General features: G+C 47.5%; 1 protein-coding gene across 1 annotated transcript in view; it reads right to left on the bottom strand.

Moving 5' to 3' along the window:
* The window catches only part of MBOAT7 (membrane bound acylglycerophosphatidylinositol O-acyltransferase MBOAT7), an 809,637-nt gene that overhangs the window by 396,477 nt on the left and 396,474 nt on the right, over nucleotides 1-16,686 (bottom strand). Inside the window, exon 4 of the mRNA XM_082273563.1 lies at nucleotides 860-1,016. Coding sequence (XP_082129689.1) covers nucleotides 860-1,016 — 157 coding nt within the window. The remainder of the gene's footprint in view (nucleotides 1-859; nucleotides 1,017-16,686) is intronic.

Here is a 16,686-nt window from a genome sequence, read left to right as displayed (position 1 = left end):
CAGCGTCCGGCCTAGGCAGAACAACAAGATAAATCCACACACTGTCTGGATTGAAGAAAAGGCTACTGGAGCTCTTGAAGGTAATGTTGCAGCTGGACCATTTAAAGTCAATGCTATGAGTCCTGAAATTTTAATACTGAAAAAAAAAAAAAAACATACAAGTGCACAAAGTAGAAAAGCTCCCTGTAGGGAGAAAAAAAAAAAAAAAAAGGACATTGAGTATCTCTTCACACACACTGTACTGGTCAATGTGAGGAGAGGGGAGGAGCTGAACCGGACATGTGCCAGTTTGTTGACAAGTGATCTCTCGGTCATTGGACTAAGTGATTATATGGTAAAGGGCCACTTTCATTGGCCCTTTACCCTGACCCGTGATGCACCAGGTCATCAGGAATACTTCTGGGTACGCGCCACAGGGGGGGCGCCTGGTAAGCGTGAGTTTCGGGAGGACGTCATAGAACGCCCTCCCAGAACTAGTCAACCGCACTGTAGCCGTCATTCAAATATGGCCCAGTCAGCAAGTGGTTAAAGATCACTTTAGCTAGAGTTACGGTTACATCTTAGGCCATACTTCAGTGTTACAGATACTTTATAATTCAGGGACCCATTGCAGAACCTAGGATGTTTTTGGCACCAAAGGCCCCACCACCTAGTGCAGGATTCTTAGCACTGAAAACAAATGCATCATGCTGACAATGTGCCTGTTGGTTTCTTGTGGCCAATTGCTGGGTATAAACTGCATTTATACAACTTTAGACAAGTTTACATTTTATATAGTGTGTGTATATATACATACATACACACAAACATACACCCACACACATATTATGCAAAAAACACGCACACACTGTTTACTTACCTGTCATTAGCCCAATGTAGCAAAAACTGTACAAGAAAACCTCAGTCAGACTGGGAATCTTGGTTATCATGCCAATGGATGAGTGACTTGAAAATGAGCCCACTTCCGGTTTCTTGGATCGGCTGAATTCTTGCACCTCATTTGCTAAGCTCACAAGCTGGAATACATTAGGAGAGACTGTAGATCACACAACTGAAGGAAAGAATCACAAAAAATATCTAGAGTGTCATATTGTTGCACACAACCTACCGCATGAGGTTAATATGTTTTGAAACTCCACCCTAACAATTGCTGGTCTCTGAACAACAGAGGAATTTTGACTTGCCTGTAAATTCCATATCTTAAAATACAGTACAGGACACAGGCAGCATATCCATACACCATGGGTGTTGTGCCGTCATGATTCCTCAATTTAACAGCAAAGTAACAATGATAATTTAAGGTTAGCTTGTGTCCTGTACTTTAACTACCTCAATACTGGGCACTTAAACCCCCTTCCTTCCCAGACCAATTTTCAGCTTTTAGCGCTGTTGCAATTTGAATGACAATTGCGCGGTCATGCAACACTGTACCTAAACCAAATTTGTGTCATTTTTTCCCCACAAATAGAGCTTTCTTTTGGTGGTATTTGATCACCGTCAGGTTTTTTCTTTTTTGGTGCACAAATAAAAAAATACTGAAAAGTTTGAAGAAAAAAAAAAAGTTTTTTTGTTTAGGTTATAAAATTTTGTAAATAGATATGTTTTTTCCTGCACTGATGAGCACTGATGATGCCGCACTGACAGGCACTGATGAGGAGACACTGATGGGGTGGCACTGATGGGCACTGATAGGTAGCACTGATATGTGGTACTGATAAATAGCACTGATATGCAGCATTGGTGGGCACTGATAGACAGCGCTGATGGGCACTGATAGGCAGCACTGATGGGCACTGATTGGCGGCACTGATGGGCACTGATAGGTGGCACTGTTGGGCGGCAATGATCGGCACTGATGGGGGGCACTGATCGGCACTGATGGGGGGCACTGATAGGCGGCACTGGTGGGCAGTAATGGGCACTGGTGGGCGGCACTGATAGATGGCAATAACGGCACTGGTGGGCAGCACTGATAGATGGCATTGGTGGGCAACACTGATAGGGAGGGCACTGGGGGGCTCTCTGAGCCCTGCTTGCCATCCCTGGTGGCCATGGTGGGCATCCCTGGTGGTCATGGGTGGGCATCCCTGGTGGCTTAGTGGCACCCCTCCCCCCCCCCAAGGCTGTACTGGTAATCAATCATCTGATTACCAGCACAGACCCTCCCTGTGATCAGTGAGTAATTAGAAATACTCACTGATCACCCCAGCAGCAGCACCGATCCTCTTCTCTTCTCCTCACTGACAGGATCTGTCAGGAGAAGAGATCGAAGCCGTTACAACGGCTCTATTGACATTACATGACGGCTGTGATTGGACACAGCCGTCATGTGATCAGGAGGGCCAATCACAGGGCCCTCCTGCCGAATGATGTCGCTCTGTGTCCAAGGGACACAGGCACATCGAGATCGCGCCGCTGCGCGTGCCCGCGGCGGCGCGATCTCTCTCCTTCTGAAGGACGTTCCGGAACGTCCATTCAGAAGGACGAGACTCCCACCCGGCCGTATATTTACAATGGCCCGGGTGGGAGGTGGTTAAGATATCTGTAAAGTAAATTGTATATTCTGTATATAACTGTATTCTATTTCATATGCATTTCCTATGTATTGCACACATGGCACTAATAAGGTTTTAATTATGTATCACCCTTGTCCTAAGCAGGGTTGCTAGTAAATTTAGTTGTGCTAGGTGGTAGCTAGACTGGCTGATTTTTAGTCTTTGTGGTTATTGGATTTCCCTGCTAATCTTGGTTTGGCTGTATTTCTCCCTTCTGTCAGTAGGTTGCACAGTTACCTTTGGCATTAGTGTGATGAATTACAGTGAATCAGGTTATGATTATGTATGTTTCTCTCTGCCAATCCCACTGATCGATGATCGATGAGCAAGCTACCTTTTTGGAGGAAGTCCGGTGATCTGTGTCCTTTCCACCCAGACCCCTTTTCTTGGTGGGTGTGTGAGGAACAGCTGCTGCTAGGTAGGCCTGAAGCCTGAGACCTAGCCATGTGCTCAGGGCTCTGTAAGGGAGAGCCTGCATACTGCCTGGAAGCATGAAGGAAAGGATGGAGGCCTGCGATGAAGTACCAGAGGTGACTCTGCCATGAACTAGGGAACCATGGAGAGCCTGGGAAAGTGTCAAGATGGAATCATCCACAGAGTTCCTGCACCTTCCGTGAGTTGGACACTGTTGCTATAGGAGACAGCTTGTGCTACAAAGCACAGATTGCTGGTTTCAGTTTAAAGGCTCTTTTTCTGTACGGCTGTCTGCCTATCCTACATTTTTGTCTAAGGAGTCTGCCAATCTGCCCTTTTTGACTAAGGGTGTCCTGTGCCCTACCCCTCTCTCCCACATTGTTCCTGTTGTGAGAAATAAATGTCTCTTTGTTCAAGGATAAAAGTGACTGGCGCCCATCTTTCTATCTTGTACACCACCCACTATGCCTAGCAACCTGCACCCTGAAGAGGAATGTCGGCCCTCCCTGTCTCTGGGGGTCACCACCAGGCCTCTGGAGGTTGGGGGGCGCTACAATTACATGTTGCATTCTTTTGAGTCCTGATTTGAATTTAGCCTACCTATGTTACGCCCCTTGTTACCATATAAGTACAATTGTAATATTAATGTAATACCTACGTAAGCATGTGTATAAAAAAATGTAATTGCGCCAAATGAACAGAACAGTTATTTGGAAAGATGCCGATTGCATCTTTTGTGTCTGTTCCCTGCTGCAGTAGTTATTAATTATTATTAATTTGGAACCACTAATCAATATGAGGATAGAAGCTGCCTAGGAGGAGATTTACAGGTGGCCCTGAGAATCCAAAACAAGCAACTTGAGACGATCTGGAAATTTGTGATAATCAGCCAGTTGAGGTGAGCACTTTGCTTACATTTGAGTTCTCCAACTTCCTTGATTGGTAAGGCATTTTCGGGATAAAGGATACCTACTTCACTCCCCTTAATCAAACTGTTTTGAATGGTAGTTAGATGTTATGTTGTCATTGTCTACAGTCCATCGGAGTGTTCTAGATAAGAAAAGGAAGAATAGTGCTGTTCACAGGTTATTTGAAGCACACATCTTCTGTAATTTTAGTTTAGAAACAAGAGGGTACATGCACAAGCAGAGAAGAGAAAATGACTGGCCAGTCATTATGGACATTAAATGAATTAAGGGAAAGAGGGATACGATAGTATGTAAACTTTTGGAGGGGATGATAAGGGACTATATCGTAGAGCTTGCTAAAGACAACAACATCATCAGCAGTAATCAGCACGGGTTTACAAATGGGCGTTCTTGTCAAACCAATCTCTTAACATTCTACAAGGAGGTGAGCTGTGAGCTAGATAGGGGGAGACCAGTGGATGTGGTGTACCTAGATTTCGCTAAGGCATTTGATACAGTTCCCCACAAGCGCTTCATTTTTTAAAATAAGGTCTGCAGGCATCGACCGCAAGGTTTGCTCTCGGATACGGAAGGCTCAGTCCTGGGACCAACCTTGTTCAATTTATTCATAAACAGCATTGAGGACGGGATCAGTAGTTCTATATCAGTTTTTGCAGATGACACAAAATTGGGCAGGGCAATAACTGCACAGCATGAAGCAGATATCCTACAGAATGACTTGGACAAAATAACAGAGTGGGCAATGACATGGCAAATGAGGTTTAATGTGGAGAAGTGTAAGGTTTTGCACTTGGGGACTAACATCATAAAAGCACAATACACTTTAGGGGGGGAACCTTTGGGGGAATCAAAAATGGAGAAAGATCTGGGAGTCTTGGTAGAGGATAGACTAGGCAATAGCATGCAATGTCAAGCGGCAGAAAATTAGCATGCATAAAGAAAGGGATGTATTCCAGAGATAAAACTATAATCCTTCCACTTTATAAAACTCTGGTCCAACCACATCTGGAGTATTCTGTCCAGTTCTGGTCGCCAGTCCTCAGGAGGGATGTGTTGGAGCTGGAGAGAGTCCAGAGAAGGGCAACTAAATGAATTAGGGGATTGGAGGACCTTAATTATGAAGAGCGTCTGCAATCGCTTGATTTATTCTCCCTGGAGAAAAGACGCCTGAGAGGGGACATGATAGCAATTTATAAATATCTCAATGGTGATCTCAGCATAGAAAAAAAGCTATTCAAGCGGAAGGATTGCATGAGGACTAGAGGGCATACAATGCGATTAGAGGAGAAGCGTTTTAACCTCAGGCAACGTGGGGGGTTCTTTACTGTTAGGGCTACAAGATTGTGGAATTCTCTACCACAAGAGGTGGTTTCTGCGGGAAGTATGGTGGCTTTCAAAAGACTCTTAGACATATATCTCCAGGATCAGAACATTCAGGGGTATGAGAGATTATTACGGCCACACACACCTACACAGGTTGAACTGGATGGACTATTGTCTTTATTCAACCTCACCTACTATGTAACTATGTAAGAAATCGCCAGCGCAAGAAGAGCATTAAAGAATATATAAACTGAAGGTTTGGTTCTGCCAATACTGAGCCCCTAGTTAAATTGTTAAAGTGGACAGGGATCCGCAATAGGTAACAGGATTACTAAATCCACAGGGACTAAGAATCATGCAGAATAAACAGCTATAGAAAAAGCGATCTATTCGAGCAGGATGGATTAGGGGTAACAGACAAAAAACACTAGACATAAAAGGAAATTTTGATGCTGAAGCGGAGTTCCACCCATTTTTGTGTTTATTAAAAGTCAGCAGCTACAAAACACCCACGGTTCAGCGATGCGGCTGGTGGGAGCCTTGGTTCTCTCCCTCTTCTCCCCACGGTGCCAGTATCTCTAGTGTGGGCACCCAGCTGTGACAGCTTGCGGCTTCACAGCCGGGTGCGTACTGCACATTCGCGAGTCCCGCTGCGCGTCCTGCGTTGACGGGCAATCTTCTGGGATTTGGGACGTGTCCCAGAAGATTGCAGGGCGGGAGGGGGTAGGAAGTTCGGCTTGGGCCGCGGAAGTGAAAGCGGGTACCTGTCAAAACTAGGTACCCGCCCCCCCTCCTCCCCCATGACATGACAAATGTGGCATGTCAGGGGGTCAGGAAGCCTCAAAGCGGAAGTTCCATTTTTGGGTGGAACCCCACTTAAGTTGTGGAATGAATTTTTTGGTCAGGCACCACAACTAGTACATTCCAAAGCATTAGAAAAAGTCAAAACAGAGAAATGAGAGTCAAATTGTATAGGAATAACATTTTTGGTCCTGGCCAAAACAGAATACTTTATGTGTGGTCAGAGAAGAGAAATGGGATGAGCACTATGGCTGTCCGTCTCGATCATAGGAGCTAGAGTAAGTTGAGTAGACAATTACAGTACATGGGATGCACATGGATAGGAGATAATAAAATAAGGAAAGCAGAATTTAGGAAGATAAAACTAACTTAAGCAAGGACATTTTGAAGGGAGTTAAAAGAAAGTGAGAGAATGATATGCACGTGTTGTGTAAAAATGGGAAAAAAGTAAGCGATTTTCGAGACATAACCCTGTATGTGTGTGAATGGGTAGGCTGGGGCTTTTAGTCCTACATCTTTTGTGTCCATTGCTAATCCTGTGCAGATGCTCCCACCTCCCTTTCTCATAAAAGGAATGTGCTGGATGAGGCACAAGTAATAACACTGGCAAGGTCACCATGCTATGACTACATGCAATAAAATTATGTGCTGGGTTAATTAATCCGATAAACAATGTGATCACAGTTATTTTGAATCTGTTTTCCAAACATTGCAAAACATCTTTTGATAGTGGAAACAGTGCATTTAAAAAAGGAAAATTAGGTAAAACGTTCCTCCTTTAAGGAGATATATCTGTGCAATTAGAGAAAGGGTGTGATATTGAGATTATCACTTGATTATTAATTTCTGAGAATATGTTAACAATTATATTAATGATATAGATATTTTTTAATTGGTTTAGAAAACCTTTGGTTGGAAGTGAAATACAGGTTATTGGAAACATTTGTAATATGAGGTTACTTTAATTCAAGATGAGGTGGGTATACTACATAACACTTAACAGAGCCTAGATCAGTGATGGCGAAACTTGGCACCCCAGATGTTTTGGAACTATATATTCCCATGATGCTCAACTACACTGCAGGGTGCATGAGCATAATGGGAAATGTAGTTCCAAAACATCTATAGTGCCAAGGTTCACCATCACTAGCCTGGATGGACGAGATACAATAGAACTTTTTAAATAAAAATGAAATCTACAGGTCTGATAATAACTTGATGTGACAGTAAAAAATACAATTAAAATATAACAGACCCATCATGCCACATCCACACACCCTGTTAGGATAGATGCCACCTGAAGCCAGCTGTTTTATAGTTTTGATCTGGCTGATGATTTTTCTGTTCTTTCATATATAGAATTTTAGTACTTTTTGTTTTTTTCTTATTTTTTAATCCAAAGCAGAAAGTGTGGCTTGTAAAATGATGTGTCCCTTTTCCTTGTAAGTGCAGTGGTAAGCTCAAAAGAACCATGAACTTAGGGACATCTCTGCATGGCCGCACAGTATTATTATAATATATTATGTTGTGACATCAGGAAAATAATGTAAGATGGAAACTAAGGACTGTTATCTTGCTAAAACAACAGAGCAAGCAAACACAAATTATAACATTGCCAGGAAAAGATTGTCTTTTTGAAACATGAAACTGGAGTTCTTACACAAAGAGCATGATAGAAAAAAAAAAGCGATTGAGATATATTTCATGCAAGCTGAACCCAGTAATAAAGGGTTCACCCAGCTATATCAGAGCAGTAGCTGTATGCTACGTGCTACTAGACAAAGTTACAGACACTAGCTTGGTCAATTATTTCACTTTTACGATCCCACATTCTGTGCAGCAAATTTTGCAAACAGCCAAACTAAATATTTGTCTAATGAAAGGTTTACAAAATATGTATTATTTATTTACAACTCTAACTATGAAAAAGTTTCACCGTTAAAACCATCCACCCTATTGTCTGTATTAGAGGAGGCTGGAGACAATGAGACCAAGATACTGTATTTGATTCTTTTGTAGATTTGATCCCAGTTTTATACCCAGGATGGCAATATCCATACTGAATATGTAGTTATCACTCAGAAGGACACTGTATTCAGAGTCATTGGATGATCCTTCTTTCCTAGCTCAAGAAGCAGAGCTTCTGGAAGTATGGATTTATAGTTCATCATATGTATGCTGCTCCTAACTGTATATTGTACTGGCAGCACTAGGATGTATATATGATATTGGTTCTAACCAGCACTTATAGGTTGATGAAAAAGTGTATAGGTATGAGAGTGGCTAGGGTTAACTTTTGGTGTAACCACTCCCATGGGGGCGGAGCCTCTCTCAAATTTCATAGGCCCAACATTAATCACTCTTGCTTTATAAACCGGTGGTCCAGGTAGGGTCTTTTGGCTCTGATGAAGAGGCGAAGCCTCGAAACGCATTAGCCGTCAACTAACTTGACTGTGGACTGTCATTTGATGGATTGTGTCATATGTATCTGATATGCTGGCTTACAACCAATGTTTGTGAGTATTTATTTTTACTTGATATTAATAAAGCCCTATTGAGGATAATGCGCTAGGCCAGTGCGCCCTCTTTGTTTTTGTTTGTAGCTTGTGGTCGACCACCCAGGTCGTAGTGGGCAGCAAGGCCTTGCCATGGAGGATGCCAAGTAGGAGTCCTGTGATAGGAGTGAAGTGTGAGCCCTGTATCTGAGCGCAGGAGTTAGATGGTTTGCATCACAATTTTCTTTTGGAACTGTCAGTGTAGCTGGAAAGGCTCTGGGGGTCTCAAGCTCGCCATCTACAATGAACATTTTACATTAATGCCACATGAGTCTGGCTTGTAGTGTGAGTATAATGCATGAAAAGCAGAGAAATACGCATGACAAGCAGAGAACTTCATGATTCAACATTGTAGTGTTACTGCAACACATGACAAGTAGAGAAAAACGCATGACAAGCAGAGAACTCCCCATGAACCAACATTGTAGTGTGAGTGCAACCCAATACATGCAGAGAACTACGCATGACAAGCAGAGAACGACGAATTACAAGCACAGAGCTCCACATGATCCAACACCGTAGTGTGAGTGCAACGCATGACAAGCAGAGAACTCCCCGTGATTCAACATGGTAGCGTGAGTGCAACACATTATAAGCAGAGAGCAACGTATGATCCAACACTGTAGTGTGCATGTAACGCATGACAAGCAGGGCACTACCCATGTTTCCGCCTTGTAGTGTGTAACACAAAGGCTGCAGTTTAATGCACTGGATTCCTCCTTGCAGTATATGCCATGTTGGTGAATACACTGCAGGATGTGTGTGTCATGTGTAGGTGTATACATTGCAGTGTGTGTGTTATGTGTTGGTGTATACAGTGCAGTTACATATTTAGGGCTCTTTCACACAGGCGGACCCGCTCAGATCCGCCTGTCCGTTTTTTTTGGCGGATCTGAATGGTCCCCCCCCATGCATCCCTATGGGGCATCGGATGTCCGATCCGTCAAATCTGGATGGATGGAAACCCTATTTTCCATCCGTCCAGCGATTGGATGAGAACCATAGAGATGCATGTGGAACTGACTGCTGTGTCTCCGCACACAGCGCGGAGACACAGCTGTCATCCTCCTGCTCAGCAGGGAATCGGCATATCGATCCCCCGCTGAGAAAAACGGACTCAGTCCGACAGACGGAGTGTGTGAAAGGGGCCTTAGTCAGGTTGAAAAAAGACACAAGTCCATCTGATTCAACCCAAAAAAAAAAAAAAAACTGAATTTTTGTAAAATCTTACCGTAAAATTCCTTTCTCTGAGTCCTCCGACAGTCGCCGCCACTTCATAATCTTCACTAATGGGGTAATTGACCTTTGCTCCGCAGGAGTAGCTAGGCAACAAGATTTGTTAATATCAAAGCTTTTAGCATATCACACCCCTAGGGGGTGGTCCCCTCAGTCAATACCTCCCTGCTTCCTGCATTCTCAACTCAGTTTCAGTAGCATAGCAGTAGAGTACATAAACAAACCCCAAAAGAGGGGCGGGGCGGCGACTGTCGGAGGACTCAGAGAAAGGAATTTAAGGTAAGATTTTTACAAAAATTCCGTTTTCTCTTACGTCCTCCGACAGTCGCCGCCACTTCATAATCTTCACTAATGGGGACGTCCCAGAGCAGTGTAGACATGAGGGGTGGGAAAAACGCAGCTGCGCCTAAAGCAACGCAGTACCCACATCAGAAAAAAGAACCTTACCAAAGTAAGAGAACCAACTGGGCAACAGGAAAAACGTGCTCAACAGGAGCAACAACCCAGGAAGAACAAGTAACCTAGGGGTAAAAACACCCCAACAGCCAAGGACCCAAACAAGGGACCCTAAGGCACTGCCGCACTAAGAACTTTACGGCCAAAGGAAGCATCTGCCGATGCCTGAACATCCACCTTGTAAAATTTTGAGAAGGTGTGAACGGACGACCAAGTCGCCGCCTTACACACCTGGGCCACAGAAGCCTGATGACGATAGGCCCAAGACGTACTCAGAGACCTGGTAGAGTGCGCTTCACAGGGAAAGGAGGAACCTTCCCCTTCAAAGCATAGGCTTGCACAATGGTCTGTCTGATCCATTTGGCGATGGTAGCAGCCGACGCCGCCATGCCTTTCCGAGGTCCCTTTGGAAGGACAAATAGAGAATCCGACTTGCGAAAGGATTTCGTTGACGACAGGTAAACTCTGATCGCCCGAACCACATCCAAGGAATGCAAAGCCACCTCCTTTGGATGCTTAGGCTTCGCGCAAAGCGAAGGTAAGACAATGTCCTCATTGAAGTGAAATTCCGAGATCCTCTTCAGAAGAAAAGAAGGGTTAGGTCGTAAGACCACCTTATCCAAGTGAATCACCAAGTAGGGAGAGCTGCAGGACAAGGCCGCCAGCTCCGATACCCTGCGAGCCGAAGTGATCGCCACCAAAAAGGAAACCTTCTTGGACAACAGAGACAACGAGATCTCCCTGATCTTCTCAAAGGGAGCATGCTGCAACACGGACAGAACAAGGTTCAAGTCCCATGGAGGTAAAGGGTCCCTCCGAGGAGGGGCCAAGTGTCGCACCCCTTGAACAAAGGTGCTAACCAAATAATTAGACGCCACAGGGCGTTGAAAGAGAACGGCCAGCGCAGAAATCTGACCCTTAATCGTGGCCAACGCCAAACGCTGGTCCACGCCCGTTTGAAGGAAAGCCAACACTCTCGATACCGAGTATGAGCGAGGAGAAAACCCCCTGGACTCACACCAGGCAAAATACGCCTTCCAAGTACGGTAGTAAATCTTCCCCGAAGAGGCTTTTCTAGCCTTAATCAAAGTGGGAATGACCTCAGGGGAGAGACCCCTATCCTTCAGGACCTGGCTTTCAACAGCCAGGCCGTTAAAGCCAGCGACTGTAAAGCAGGATGGAATATCGGTCCTTGAGACAGGAGATCTTCTCGAAGAGGCAGACGCCACGGAGCGTCGACCGCCAGATTCACGAGGTCTGCGTACCAAGACCGGCGAGGCCAGTCTGGCGCCACCAGAATCACCGTGTGCGGTTCCGAGGCCAACCTGCGAAGGAGCCTGGACAGCAGCTGAATCGGTGGACAGGCATACATCAGACGATACTGATGCCAGGGCGCCACTAACGCGTCTGAGGCGTCTGCCCGAGGATCGCGCGTCCTTGCCACGAACCTTTCCACCTTGTTGTTTAGACGAGACGCGAACAGGTCCACATCTGGGGAACCCCACTTCGCGCACAACATCTGAAAGACATCCGGGTGAAGGGACCATTCCCCCTGGTCCAGGGTCTGGCGGCTCAGATAATCCGCCTGCCAGTTCTCCACCCCCGGAATGTGAACTGCAGATATCGCCGGGACGTGCATCTCGGCCCAAGACAGAATGTCGGCTACTTCCCGAGCCGCTCGGGCACTCCTGGTGCCCCCTTGGTGGTTGATGTAGGCCACCGCTGTGGCATTGTCCGTCTGCACCCGAACCGGACGGCCCTGAAGCCTGTCCATCCAACGCAGAAGGCAGAGATTTATCGCTCGCAATTCCAGAATGTTGATCGGAAGGGAGGATTCCTTCTCCGACCAAGTTCCCTGGGCGGACAGAACGCCCAGAACACCACCCCAGCCCCACAGGTGATTACCGTGGTGATTACCGTCCACGACAAAGGACGAAAGGACTTGCCCCCCGACACCGCCGGGGACTGGAGCCACCATAAAAGACCCCTTCGGGTGAGGCGGCTCAATGAGATCCGCAGATCCAGAGATTGCGGACGCCGTCCCACTTGGCCAGGATCTCCGCCTGAAGATCCCGCGTGTGAAACTGGGCGAAGGGAATCGCCTCGAAAGCCGAGACCATCAACCCCAGGCACCTCATACACGTCCGGAGGGACGACAACTGATTGTCCCTGAGGGACCTGACTTCGTTCTGAAGTGTCCGAAGCTTGTCTTCCGGCAGGAAGACCTTCGCTTGAACAGAGTCCAGGATCATCCCCAGGTAGGGGGGACGAGCCGACGGACACAGCGTTGACTTCGGAAAATTTATCGTCCAACCGAATTCCTGCAGAGTCTGCATCGTGATGGACAGGTCGTTCACCAGGCCCTGACTGGTCGCAGACCGAATCAAGATATCATCCAGATACCCCAGGACAGAGATGCCCTGGGCTCTCAAAGCCAGGACCGGCGCAAGCACCTTGGTGAAAACCCGCGGAGCCGAAGCGAGACCAAAGGGTAACGCCACAAATTGGTAATGATCCTCCACAATGGCGAATCGAAGGTACCTCTGGTGACCCTCGAAAATGGGGATGTGAAGGTACGCATCCTTCAAGTCGATGGAGGCCATGAATTCCCCCGGAACCAGGGCAGCCACCACCGAGCGCGCAGGGATTCCATGCGGAACTTGCGAACCCGCACAAAGCGGTTCAGAGCTTTTAAGTCCAAAATCGGACGTACCTTGCCCTCCTTTCTGGGCACAGTGAACAGATTGGAATAGAACCCCCGAAATCTGTCCCGATGAGGTACCGGAACCACCACTCCCTGGGCCCGCAGATCCCGCACCGCCAGGTGCAGATCCTGCAAGCGTTCCGGAGACAGCTGAAGATTTGAGGGAAAAAATCTGCCCGCCGGCCGAGAGAGAAACTCGATCTTGTATCCAGATCGAACGATTTCCTGAACCCACCTGTCCCGAATGCGGGCCAGCCAAGGTTGAAGAAAACCGAGCAAACGTCCCCCCACCCCGGAACCGGGTGAGGGCGCCCCTTCAGGCCAAATTGGCATGGGCAGCGGACCCGGACTGGCCGGACTTCTGCTTACCCGCCCACGGCTTTTTCTGGGAGCCTTGGCCCTTGAAGGGCTTGCCCTTATATTGCGACCGAAAGGCACGAAAGGACCCCTGAGAGGGCCTAAACGAAGTATTCTTCTTACCGCGAACAAACTTATTCTTGTGAGTTTGGGGTAAGAGAGTGCTCTTACCCCCTGAAATTCCCTTTATCAGAGTATCCAAAGACTCGCCAAAAAGGCGAGATCCCGCGTAGGGCAAATTAGCTAAAGTCTTGCGAGATGATTGGTCAACCGACCAACATTTCAGCCATATCAGGCGACGGTTCAATACCGCCACACTTGAGAGGCGTGCAGCCAAAGGGACTAAATCCAAGTCCGCATCGCAAAAATACATGACACCCTGATGAATTTGATCCACCATAGCCAATGTTGTCGGTGGAGCAGAGTCAGCCACCAGGGTGCGCCTGAGCACCTGTGCCCAATCCGCAATAGCCTGGGCTGCCAAAATGGAAGCAAAAATAGGCTTCAGCATAGAACCAGCAACCGTATAAGCATGACAGGCAAGAGACTCCAATCTCCTGTCCGTAGGGTCCCAGAACACCGGGGTATCCTCAGCAGGGATCACAGTGGATTTGTTCAAAACCGCCACCGCGTGATCCACCTGAGGCGGCACACACCAACGCTCATCAGTGGTGGGTGTAAAGGGATAACGCAGCTTGAACCTACTTGGCACAGTAAATGGCTTCTTTAAATTGCGCCATTGCTCATCAACAGCGTGCTGAAATTCCGCAGGGCAGGGAAAAACCTGCGCTGTTTTGCATTTCCTTTGCGTCCCATAAAAGGACATCAAAGCAGGAGGACATGGTTCATCCTGCAAACGCATCGTTTCCTTGATAGAAGCAACCAACTCATCCATGAGTGCAAGCTCTTCAGGCGAGCCAGGGGGAGAACTATCAACCCCTTCCACCTCAGCCTCCCCCTCAGACCCCCCAAGGTCCAAAGATGAGCGAGACCCTGAGAAGGGCATTCCAGCCATAGCAGCCCCATCGCACTCTGAATCAGAGGAAATAGACAATCTGGGCCGTTTTGCGGATCGATCAGCCATTAGCATCTGCACCTGAGAAGCCAGGTTCGCCACAATAGCAGCCAGATCAGCCCCCTCGGGGAATGCAGCAGCCCCTTGGCCCCCACAAGGGTGGGAGGAAACTTGCAATCCTGAGAATCCATGCCCCAGCAATTATTGAAAAAAGGAGGACTGCCCCTTTAAGACCGCGGCGAGCGCAGCCCACCGCACACTACTGTATGTACCGACCCCCACAGGGATAAGGACACTGAGCAAGGAATTACAGGAAAAAGTAAAGGTAAAAACCTGGAGAGACCACACAGGCTGCTGCCACCGATCGCTGTTCCAGAGCAAAAGGAAGTGATGCAATGACTGACCGCCCTATAAAGCCTATGCAGGCTACACAAACATGGCCGCTCGGCTTAGGCATTTTAGGCAATGAGAAAATGGCGCCGACATGTGGCTGTACTATCGATCGCCGCCAAAATGGCGGCGTTTGGCGCCAAAACACCGCGCCGTACCACACAGGGCCGGTCACCATAATTTTGCCGCAAAAAAATGGCGGGACGCAGTAGCGGCCGCCGCACAGCATGTCCAAGCTCAGTCTGCCGCATACTCTCACATAGCAGAGCGGGAGAGACCCCCCCCCCCCCCGCAGCCCACAGAAAGGCAGCTATTCCACACAGGAATCTGACAGGGAGCTCAGCAGATACACAGACATGCAGGGTCACACAGTCACAGACTGACACCCAAAACAGACAGGTCCCCACATAGAAATGCACTTACCAGTCCGGATGGCGTGGGGAGCCTTCTCCAGCGACCAAACCGCTGCACTGAGGACAGGGAGTGTCGCAGTCAGGACGCAGTGGAACTGCGGTGCGAAACCGCAAATGGCGTCCGGTGAGGTAGCCACCTCACAGACAGCATCCCTGCAGCGAACAGGGATGGGTTGTTCAATATGCCAGGGAAACCTGAGCTGAACGCTCGATGGCAGGCTGGGAAGCCCCTGGCCCTGAACCCTGGGATCCAGGGTGGCCAGTCCGAGACCCAGCTCCGCATGATCATCTTCATCCGAAGAAACTAAACTAATGCTGATAAAAAGAACAGCTAAGTAAAAGAAAGAGAAAAATACTCCAAATAAAATCAAAAAGAGGATAGAAGGCTGAGACTGAAAGCCCCAGCACAGGATCAGCCAGCTACTCCTAAACTAGGCATTAGAAACTGAGTTGAGAATGCAGGAAGCAGGGAGGTATTGACTGAGGGGACCACCCCCTAGGGGTGTGATATGCTAAAAGCTTTGATATTAACAAATCTTGTTGCCTAGCTACTCCTGCGGAGAAAAGGTCAATTACCCCATTAGTGAAGATTATGAAGTGGCGGCGACTGTCGGAGGACATAAGAGAAAAACTGAATTTTTGTAAAATCTTACCTGTAAAATTCCTTTCTCTGAGTCCTCCGACAGTCGCCGCCTCTTCATATTTGTCACAATGGGGTATTAGACTTTGCTCCGTAGGAATAGCTAGGCAACAGAATATGTCAATATTAAAGCTTTTAACATATCCCACCCCAGGGGGTGGTCCCCTCAGTCTTTACCCTCCTGCTTCCTGTTCCATACCTCAGTTTCAGTAGAATAGCAGTAGAGTACATACACAAACCCCAAAAGAGGGGCGGGGGCGGCGACTGTCGGAGGACTCAGAGAAAGGAATTTTACAGGTAAGATTTTACAAAAATTCCGTTTTCTCTTACGTCCTCCGACAGTCGCCGCCTCTTCATATTCGTCACAATGGGGACATCCCAAAGCAGTGCAAACATGAGGGGTGGGAAACGCAGCCGTGCCTAAGGCAACGCCGTCTCCACATCAGAGAAAGTAACCTTACCAAAGGAAGGAAACCAACTGGGCAACATGAAAAAAAGCTTGCTCAACAGGAGCAACAACCCAGGAAGAACAAATAACCTAGGAATAAAAACATCCCAAACAGCCAAGGGCCCAAAAAAACAAGGGACCTTAAGGTACTGCCGCACTAAGAACCTTGCGGCCAAAGGAAGCATCTGCCGATGCCTGAACATCCACTTTGTAGTATTTTGAGAAGGTGTGAACGGACGACCAAGTCGCCGCCTTACACACCTGGGCCACAGAGGCCCGATGATGACAGGCCCAAGACGTACTCAGGGATCTAGTAGAGTGCACCTTCACAGGCATAGGAGGAACTTTTCCCTTCAAAGCATATGCCTGCTCAATGGTCTGTCTGATCCATTTGGCGATGGTAGAAGCCGATGCCGCCATGCCCTTCCGAGGTCCCTCAGGAAGGACAAA

This window comes from Pelophylax lessonae (assembly GCF_965119305.1).
Source record: "Pelophylax lessonae genome assembly, chromosome: 12".
Taxonomy (NCBI): Eukaryota; Metazoa; Chordata; class Amphibia; order Anura; family Ranidae; genus Pelophylax; species Pelophylax lessonae.
The sequence above is the reverse complement of the archived record's forward strand: the minus strand, read 5'-3'. Positions and strand labels throughout refer to the sequence as shown.